Source organism: Equus quagga, unplaced genomic scaffold (genome assembly GCF_021613505.1).
Source record: "Equus quagga isolate Etosha38 unplaced genomic scaffold, UCLA_HA_Equagga_1.0 805_RagTag, whole genome shotgun sequence".
In the NCBI taxonomy this organism is placed as follows: domain Eukaryota; kingdom Metazoa; phylum Chordata; class Mammalia; order Perissodactyla; family Equidae; genus Equus; species Equus quagga.
In genome coordinates this window covers 80,388-90,241 of record NW_025803278.1, presented here as the reverse complement: position 1 = coordinate 90,241, position 9,854 = coordinate 80,388, and the positions used below count along the sequence as shown (strand labels likewise).

At 46.9% G+C, this 9,854-nt stretch overlaps 1 protein-coding gene across 2 annotated transcripts in view; it reads right to left on the bottom strand.

The window, feature by feature from the left end:
- Window positions 1-8,619: 8,619 nt before the first annotated feature.
- Window positions 8,620-9,854, bottom strand: part of LOC124234476 (WAP four-disulfide core domain protein 2-like) — a 59,124-nt gene continuing 57,889 nt past the window's right edge. For both annotated transcript variants that reach the window (XM_046651820.1, XM_046651819.1), the window contains exons 4-5: window positions 9,070-9,218; window positions 8,620-8,891 (exon numbers count right to left, since the gene is read on the bottom strand). In XM_046651820.1, the coding sequence (XP_046507776.1) occupies window positions 8,859-8,891; window positions 9,070-9,218 (182 nt within the window). In that variant the 3' untranslated portion in view covers window positions 8,620-8,858. The remainder of the gene's footprint in view (window positions 8,892-9,069; window positions 9,219-9,854) is intronic.

Genomic DNA, 9,854 nt, shown 5'->3' with positions numbered 1-9,854 from the left:
TTTCTTCTTCTCCCCAAAGCCCCCCAGTACATAGTTGCCTATTCCAGTTGTGAGTGCCTCTGGTTGTGCTATGTCTGACACCACCTCAGCATGGCCTGATGAGCGGTGCCATGTCTAAACCCAGGATCTGAATCGGCAAAACCCCAGGCCGCAGAAGTGGAGCTCATGAACTTAACCACTCAGCCACAGGGCGGCCCCCTGAAGTACAGGGATTTTTTAAGGACATAATTGAGGGTGTGGTAGAGTGTTGTGAGGAGAGAAAGTAATTCCTAATAAAAGTTCAGAAGGGGAAAATGCAACAGGGTGGGACCAGGGAGAGGCGCATGAGGCACGTAGGGCACAAAATTGAAGGAGGCGCTTGCACAACCCTGAGAGTGAACACTTCTTTCAATTTTGCACCCAAGCCATCTCATCTTGTCACTCCACACCCTGAAATATAAAGAAATTAGAAGGAATGGAAAATATAAGGCTGGATAAGTATTAGGGAAGAGTTGGAAGTTGAGCAGGAAAAGTCAGCAGGAGGTAAAGTTACAGTGGGCGGATCTTGAGGACCTGGGGAGTGTGGATTTCCTTTGGGAGGCCGAGAGAAGGATATGGTTGCAGTTTACTTATGGAGATTATTCTGGTAGGAGAGCAGAGAATGGACCAGGATTCAACAAGCAGGCAAATTTTAGAAGTAAGGGAGGGGCAGGGAGAGCTGCTGGGAAACCATTGTGCTGTCCACGATGGGGAAGTCAGGGCTGGAAATACAGTGCGGCTATGGGGGTTGAGAGGAAGGAACACAGGCAAGAGACAATTTCAAAGAATGGACAGAATTTGGCAACCAGTTGATGCAGGGGAAGGAAAACAAAGAAGTGAGGGGAGTAAAAGTTGAATGCAATAATCTTTAGGGAGAAGAAAAAGATCCAGTGAAAAGAATCCAGGAGAGAAGAAAGTTTGAGGATTGATGAAGTGGGAAACAGTGTCAGATGCTGCAGAGAATAAAGACTTTGGCTCCTGAGGAGAGTCAAGAGATTTATCAACAGGACCTGGAAGAGAAGTTTCAGGAGAGGGCTGGGGGCAGGAATGACTACGGTCAGTCTTCAAGGGGTTAAGGAATAGTTATGGGGAGCTAAGAGCAGAGAATTCAGATTAATCATGTGAGAATGTTGGTGGTAAAAGAAGAGAAGAGATTGAAATGATTCGTGTTTCACATGGTTAAGAAACTATTATCTCTACGCGATCCAATCTATTTGTAGCAAGAGGCAAACAAGTTGGCGGAGCGGGAGACACAGGGGAGATGGAGGGTAGTTGATGATGGGGCAGGGGGAAGGAGGGGTGACCCAGGGAAAGGAGGGGAGAAAGCGGAGGCAGAGGAAGAGAGATTCTGCAGTCAAGGTGGGTCCCTGCAATGGCTCCTTGGCTAGAATATCTTTCCTTCCCTCCTTTCTTCCCCTCCTGCCCCTGCACACACTGGTCTGTGATGTCCTACTTTCTGGCTCCCTCATTCAAAGAAGAAGGGGACTGCCTCCTGTCTGGCTTCACCCAAATGTTGGAAGGGTCGCAGTGCAGCCTGAAGCTCCTGTACCTCTAAGCTGAGGGTGATGAGGCTCACAAGGAGGAGGAGGCCTGCCAACTTCATGTTGCTGTTGGAAGTCTTATGTAAAAATGCAGCAGGGCTGGGAACAGCAGAAATTTATGCCCTTCCACCCACTGAGCTGGAATACAAAGTCAGGCCTGGGAGGAACTATGGACCTTGGCAGCCTCAGACCTGCACAGAAAATGACATCTAGAGAATGCATACCTCACACCGTGTGTACCCTGAGTAAGCCGTGTTGTAATCTAAGTAAGTCTCTGAGGCTAAGGGACATCCTCTTCTGGTAGACAGATGACTCCTAAACTAGGAAATCCTTGAGTGACTGAGAAAGGGGTCCGGGCGGGCACTAACTCATTGTGTACTTTCATTCACTGATTCATTTTTCAACACAAGTAACAAATGTCTTCTCAGGGACAGGAAGGTGTTAGGCATGAGGAATACATCCTTCTAGACATTACAATCTAGGAGCTGAGTGCTGGCTGGCGAGAGTACAGTCCACTCTTTCACTAACCCCCTCCCTGCCCTGGGCCCAGCACCTCTGGTACTGAGGGCAGCAAGAGGCAGGAGGAGAGCCAGCAGGCAAGCTCCCAGGTCACTTGCTGGTGGTGAGGAGGCGACCTTGGTCTCCTTCTGGCTTGGTCTGATTCTCTCTACTGCTGGGCACCTAGGCAGGTGCGGTGGTCTTTGCCTATAAAACATGAATTAAGTTTCTGGGGATGGAGTTGTGCTTCATCTTCTCCACATTCATTTCTGAGAACCCAGACTCATGATATACGTTAAGCTCTTCCAGGATGTCTGTCTTCATGCAGAGCTGGGGTAGGAGTGGGGCGGGGCTGCAGTAACCAACCAGCTGGGGAGGGAGATTTCATTTCCCCTTCTTGTAGGCACTTCTCATGTAGATGAGTGCTTTTCTGAATCACACACTTCCTTTGGTTTTTTGGAGACATATGCCTTCTTCCCTCCCCAATGACAGCGGAGATGGGGGTGGCATGTATAACTTTTGGCCATGTACACTGTGGCCCATTTGATGTCTTCCTTCATGTGTGGTAAGGATGACTGGGCTGGTTGGGAATGGCAAGACCAGTTAGCTGCCTCTTAATCAGGCCCTGGGGAGATGATTGACTTCTCTTTAGAAAGTGAGGGACTTGATGTGTCACCAGGGGTCCTGGTTCCTACATCTGGGGCTACAGGAAGAGACTCCCATGATGTGCTTCACTGTCATTCTCCCTGAAATGCCGCCACTTAGAGGTCCTTTGGGCAAACAACCGACCTCATAAATTGCTAATAATCTCAGGTGGGATAAGGGGTACAGTTATAGGTTATTCACAAAGGAATTTTGCAAACCGCCTTAACTAAATCCTGCCTATCCCAAAGCTGAGGTTGGTTGGAGTCTAATTTCTGTAACAGAGTCAGGTCCAGAGAGAAACTTTTAGAGAGCCTAAACACTGGAAAGAGTGCTATAGTGATATTCTCCATATGGAATTCCAAATTTTCAAAAATGCTGAAAATGCTATAAACATTTTTTGAAATTGCAGAAACTCACAGGCATGTTGAAATTCAGTTTGTTCTTTGTCAATGTCCTCTTTTCTCACCTTATTTTGGGTCCCTGTTCTGCTGGAGCCCTCAGCACGTGCTCAGTTGGTCCTTTGGGTTACTCAGGGCTGAGCGGGGCCTTCAGAGCCCTGGCAATGGGGCCCAGCCGCTCCCTGCTCCTCCCTTGCTCCTCACTCCAGGTCCCCAACCACCCAGGCACTCCGGGCTTCTCTATTGCTGCCCCTCGTCAAGGCCTTCATGCCTTTCTACCACAGTTCAGGCTGCTCCTTGAACTTGGAATCCCTTTTCCCTTTCTTTCTCTGCCCTATGTAACAAGGCTCAGCACCAGTGTCACCTCTGAAAGTTCCAACTCCCACCCCTGAGAGAGTTAACTTCCTTTTTGTACTTGTCTGGTCATAGCCCTTAGCACACTATATTGCAATTAATTTCTGTATTTTTAATTTATTCTTTTATTGAGGTCACATTGGTTTATAACATTCCCACACCCCTGAGAGCCTTTGCAAGGTGGGGGGGCTCATTCTCAGCAATGACTAGTGAATAATCAGCTGCCCCAAATACCAGCTCTGCTGCTCCCTGTGCTCTGAGACCAGAGTGTGAGTCCAAGGTTGAGTTGACTGGCAGGGACCGCAGGGGAAGATCTGGGACTATGAAAATGTTAAGCATGTGTATTCCCACCCAGACCTCCCTGTGCTGAACCAGACCTGGAGAATGTAACAGGAAGAGTCTAAGCTCAGGAGCCCGACCTCTGGGTCAGGTCCAGACTCCAAGATAGTAGCTGTGGGACCCCGGACAAGTCACTGAATCTTGTCAAGATCTTTTTCCTCCCTTGTAAAGCAAACATAGGAATAGTACCTGCCCCCCATCGTTGGGATGAGAATTGAATGAGATAATTATATTCAGAACTCAGCACAACGCCTAGGAGAGAGCAAACACCCAACAAACATTGCTGTTTTCAGGATTAGTGGCAGTGTTATTTAAAAAAGGAATACTTCTTATAACTAAATGCACCAAGTTTAAGCCTCAGCGTCACGACTGTATGATCTTGGAGAAGACATGCCCTCTCTATGTGTGCGACTCAATCTTCCTCATCTCTAAGAAGAGTTGTCGGTTTAAAATGACACTGATGTGAGAGGTTTCCCTCCACATGGACATGAGAGAGGATGCTTCTTCCTGAAAGGAAATGAACTCTGTATTATTGAGCATTTCTTCTGTGCCCATAAGGCACCTTGTTGAATAAGGCGAGTGCAGGAGCAGAGGAGGCCCAGGACAGGGTGGGGAGTGCAGCTGAGGCACGAGCTCTGGAGAAGAAGAGGAGAGCCTGGGAGCAGATGCGGAGGTGGCACTGGAGATAGCCCCTGCCCTCCTTCATGTGGAATGTCTTGTGTCCCCTGCCCTCCCCACTCCCTTCCCCTTCTTCCCATCTTTGTACACACTGCGACCTCACTTCCTTCTATCTGATTCCTCCTCCTGACTAACAGGCCTTTGCTGCCTGGACTTGCCAATCACCTTGTGAGTTTTGAGGGCAGCCCCTGAGCTCTGTCCTAAGAGGGGAGGGCTGCAAGGGGCAGGAAGTCCCCATGTCATGTTGCTGAGTGGAGTCTCCTCGGATGACAACACAGATGAAAGAGATGGGCTGCGATTCTATCTTCCTCCCACTGAGCTGGGCAGCATGTGGAACCTGGGTCAAGACACGAGGATTTGGCAGCTTAAGTCCTGACAGGCAGCTGACCTTTCTGGATGACATAGGCCTGTGTTTACCATTGAATAATCATGTGTTTTCAAACAAGTCTCTGAGCCAAGAGAAATAGCTTCTTCACCTAATACTCAAGACTACTGAAGACTGGAGGGCACTTTCAATGACAGGGGAAATGGGCTGAGGAGATGGGGACCTGGCATTTACCGAGCACTTCTGTGTGCCAGATTTTACAACACACACACACACAAATCTTTTACATAAAAATATGTATTATCTCCATCTCTTTTAAAGATCTAAAGTGCTTTAAGGGGTTATCCTCACTTTACACAGAAGGAGATAGTAACTCCCCGGGTTACACAGCTTCTTAATTTCCCAACTCTTTCTGACTTCAAATCCAAGCTCTCGCCTCCACATGACACTGTTTATGCCTTTTCCTTCCACACTCTCGTTCTCCAGATTTCAGATCCCAACGTTAATATTAAAGGGATCAGGGCTTATCTAGGAACAGGGATGAGAACTGTCTCTTCTCTCCCCCCACTGCCAGTCTCCACAGAACTACCTGGAACTCCTCGTTTGGTCACACTACCTGAAATGCACACAAGGAGAGTTTCCTTGGGTAAATAAGCCTCTGGCCATGTTCTGAAGCGGGGAAAACCCCACATCTGAGTATCATAACAACTTTCTTTTCCCCTTCTGCCTTGTGCAGAATCCTCAGGACTTCTTTTATTACAAGATCTCAGAAATTTTGATTGAGCTTTTATGTATATGTTTTCGTTTTTCTTTTTGTGAAAAGCTATTTGGAGGAACCTTCATTACAAGAGTGGCTCTATGGAATGTTGGTCACTAAAGATAGGTCTATTCAACCCTGGTCACAATCGGGAAGGCCAGCCTCTATATGAGCAGCAGACTGACTGACCAAACTCATTTCTTCTTCCTGAGAGCACAGCAGATTACAGGTCCCAGCTTTCCTTGCAGGTAGCTATGGCCGTGAGACTGAGTTCTAGGCAGGGGAATGTGAGCAGAAGTGCTGTGCACCACTTCTGGGGTGAGGCCCCTAACTCCCCTCCCCCACCCCTGCACCTTCCTCCATTCTCTTCCTGTTGCTAGGCTGAAGCACCTACATAGGAAAATGGTCCTTGAAGCCAAGTGTTGAAGTTGGTGAACACTGCAAGATGGAAGGAGACTGGTCTCCAAATTACCACCTGAAGGAAAACTCTTTGGTGTTCCAGAAGACCCATTTTGGATTTCATACCAGGGAGAAATAAACCTCAATTTGAAATAGCTAGTAAGATTTCAGGGGTTTATTTGTTGCAGCAGCTAATTCATACAATGTGAACTCTAATTAATCAGAATAATTTTGACTAATCTGTTTGATCCTTTGCTCATATCCATCACCTTCCTCCTACAGACACACACACTGCACTCCTAAGGGGAATGGATACTTTTTGAGAATTGTAATTTCTTGAAGTCAGTATTCATTTTTCCTGAATAATGGTGGTAGTGCAGCTGTTACAGAATTACGCATTCTTATTGATTTAAGGCATGCCGACCCAGGCTGTAATTCAGACATAATTTTGTTCCTTCCTTACAGGCTGGTGAGACTCAGGACTTTGGGGTTACAACACTGTGCATTTGATTGGCCCAGGAGAGGGAATGTTTGAGAGCCCTGGGATCCCAGCATGAGATGGAGAAGGTGAAGCTCAATGAAGAGGAGAAAATGACGAGGGTGAACCAATGTCTTGGTTTGGACAGCTTGAAATGAGTACAGATTTCTGGGCCACCAGTGACTTTTCATTGCATGGATCCAAATACACCAGACAGAATGCCGCTGCCTCGTGTAGCCTTTAGACTCCAGGGACATTGCAAGCCACTGTCAGGGAAGATGGTGGTATTCTTACAACCCGCCCTTAGAGGTCCCCTCTCTACCTCTCAAAGTTTCAGGAGGACCCAAGACCCATAGCCTCGATTTTAGGGACTGTTCAACCAGCTTGGCACAGAGACTGTATCATTGATCCAGGTTCTTCAAGTTCTTGGTCCCCAAAACTTTACCCAGAATCCTGTAACCAGTCACTAACCAAGTGTTAGGAAACCCTTTAGTGTCAGCTCCTAAGGCCCCAACACTACACGTGCTTCCCACTGTGGGAGAGTGGTGAGTACAACCGCTTTCAAAGTAGTTGGCTGGAATTAAACTCCCAGATAAATACACATCCTGCATTTTTATTATCGGAGGTAATAGAGTTTATGAAAAAGAGGGAGTTTTGGAGCCATGAAGGTCTGGATTTAAATACAGGTTCTACTACATTCTGGCAAAGTGATCTTGAGAATCAATCACTCTAGGTTACCGCATCAAGAATTAGAGGCTCCGAATGCTCAACTCCTGGAGCTGTTGTAAGAATAAGGAAATAATGTAGGGAAAATATCTTAACACCTAATAATATATCAAATAAAATATTTTATTTCTCCTTTGGATGTGTTCCTTATTCGCAGTTAGGTTTTAAACTCCCAAAGGTAACAGGCTATTCTTTATAACCTCTATGGAGCGCTAGTACTATGAATAGAACCACAATTCAGTTGTCAGTACCTTGGGCATCATCTAGACTGGAGGCCAGCAGGGCCCTCAGCCACTCTACTAGCTCTTGAGAACATATGTTTTGCGGTGTGCTAGGATTCTGTTCCTTGTACCTTGCTTGGAGGGCTCCAGTATGAGGTGTAGTTAAGGCTACATCAGTGGCATTAGCCCAGTTTTATTGTGTAGTAGACCAGAGGAAGCTTGCCTGGAGTGCTGGAGTGAGGAAGGTGGGGGTTGGAGCCAATCACAGGGAAGAGGGAGACTGCTCCCTGAGGAGAGAATGGGGGTGGGCAGGGGTGAGGAAGCAGAAAAGCAAGTACAGATACACAATGGTGTGTTGGATTTCAGCTGTGGAGTGGATGGTACCTGGACTGAAGCAAGGAGTCAATACATAGTTGTATGACAAGGGTGGAGTGATCCAGGAGCAATGGAGACATCCACAGTACTAAGGTAATAATTAGAGAAGTGAATTCTTTGATTAGACAAGAAGCATCCAACTAGTAAGTGGAGGGGTTGGATTTAAATATGAGTAGGGATCATTGTTTCCATTAGAACAGAGGATAAAGTGGAGTCAATGGGTACAAATAGAGGGGAATAGAAGAGGAGGGAATTTTTGCAGACTTGCAACTATTTTATCAATGACGGATGTAGTGAGATAGCCAGTGACATCTGAATGGTGGAGGCTAGAGTGAGAGGTAGATGAGATGGAGATTTGAGGAAAGAGAAGAAGTAGGAAATAGTCATATTGGAAAGTAGGAAGTGAATTTTCTAGGGAAATATGGTGAGATTTCCAGGCAGTATTGAGTGCTTGGGCTGGTCTTTGGCTTAGGAGAAGGATGAAATGGGTGGGGTGGAGCCAAGTCACCCCAGCCAACCCCAGTTGAATCAGCCAACCTCAGAGGCACGAGTGAGTCCAGCCAAGAACATCAGAGTTGCCCAGTTGAGTGCAGCACAGATTCATTGACCCCCTAGCCAACTCACAGTCTGGGAGAATGATTGTTATTTTAGGCCAAAGAGTTTTGGGGTAGCTTGTTATACATAGTTGTTGTGACTATAAATATCTGATATAAGGAGTTAGGATAAGGGGGACAGAGAAGATATGGGGGGTTATGGATAATGGAAACGTCACAGGTTCCAAGGGTTGGGATTAAATACTTTTTGAAGATGGAGGTACTAATGTAAGTGAGCTAAAATCTTACATAGAAAAAAACGACCCAGGTTGGATAATGCCACAGAAGTAATTTTATTTAGAAAAAGGATAATTTTGGAAGAAGTTATGCCATGATACCTCCAACAATCGCCAGAACTGAACACTCAAGACAAAGTTATTTTAGATCCTCATCCTGTGGTACTGGGGTTCCAGGAATAGAAAGCAGCCAGGAGAAGACAGGAGGAAAGTGGGAAGCCAGGTATTGGAATAAAGATGAAACTTGGGAGTGGTCACTGAAGGAGGCCGAGGTTCATTAATCATCCAAACGGATAAGGAAGTCTTCCTCCTACAACACAAAGGTAATCATGACACTTTCCAGAAATTCCGGTTCTTTGCTACCAACCAATTTTCTCCCCATGCCACCCAGACTTCAATGAACACAGGGGTTGGTGGGATCCCTTTTGTGCTCTGAAGGCTGGCAGGGACTCATGCTTCCCATGAGCAGCTCTCTATGTTATACTCACGTCTGGAACAGCAGTTTGGCAGGAGTGGCCACAACCATGGCTGCAGCATTTTTGTCCCCTGGGACAGGATTCATCTCCACTACACAATTCAACACAAGTTCCTATAGTTCCTGGAGGCAGCCTTGGACAACTTCCACGTCTTGATCCATCTGAAAAACCAAACAGTCTTTCCAGAACCCAGACTACCTCTGTAGAGGGAGTGGGACCTGGTGTTGAGAGAGAGAGGGCTGAAGTGCCTTGGTCCCTGGTGGAACTTTAGCCTCTTCCCTTCTTAACACCCCCAATCTTCTCCCCTCTCAACCTTGAGGGCACACAGTGCTGTTTTGTCTATGGGAAAATGTACCGATAGCCAGCAGCTGCAGCATCCTGGGAGAAGAGGAGACTACATTGCTGCTAGCCCCCTCCTTTTTTTCTTCTGGGACTAGAGAATTAAATCTCAGATCAGAAACAGAGCCAGCCTCCCACAAATGCTATGTGCCGTCAGGTGCCAATTAACACTGAGTCCCAGAGTCTGGCCCTGCTCCCCATCTGAAAGAGAACCCCAGTTCTGCTCCTACTGCTATGCAAAGTGGGTCCCATATACCAGCAGCATGTGCATCCCCTGGGAGCTTGTTAGAAATTCAGATTCTTGAGCCCTACCCCAGACATACTTCAGGAATTCTGGGGCTGGGGCCCAGCAATCTGAATTTTGACAACCCCCCAAGTGATTCTTATGCATGTTGATGTTCGGGAACCCGTTAGACATCACCCCCAAACAGCCTACCTTATCATTTAGGGGCACGGCA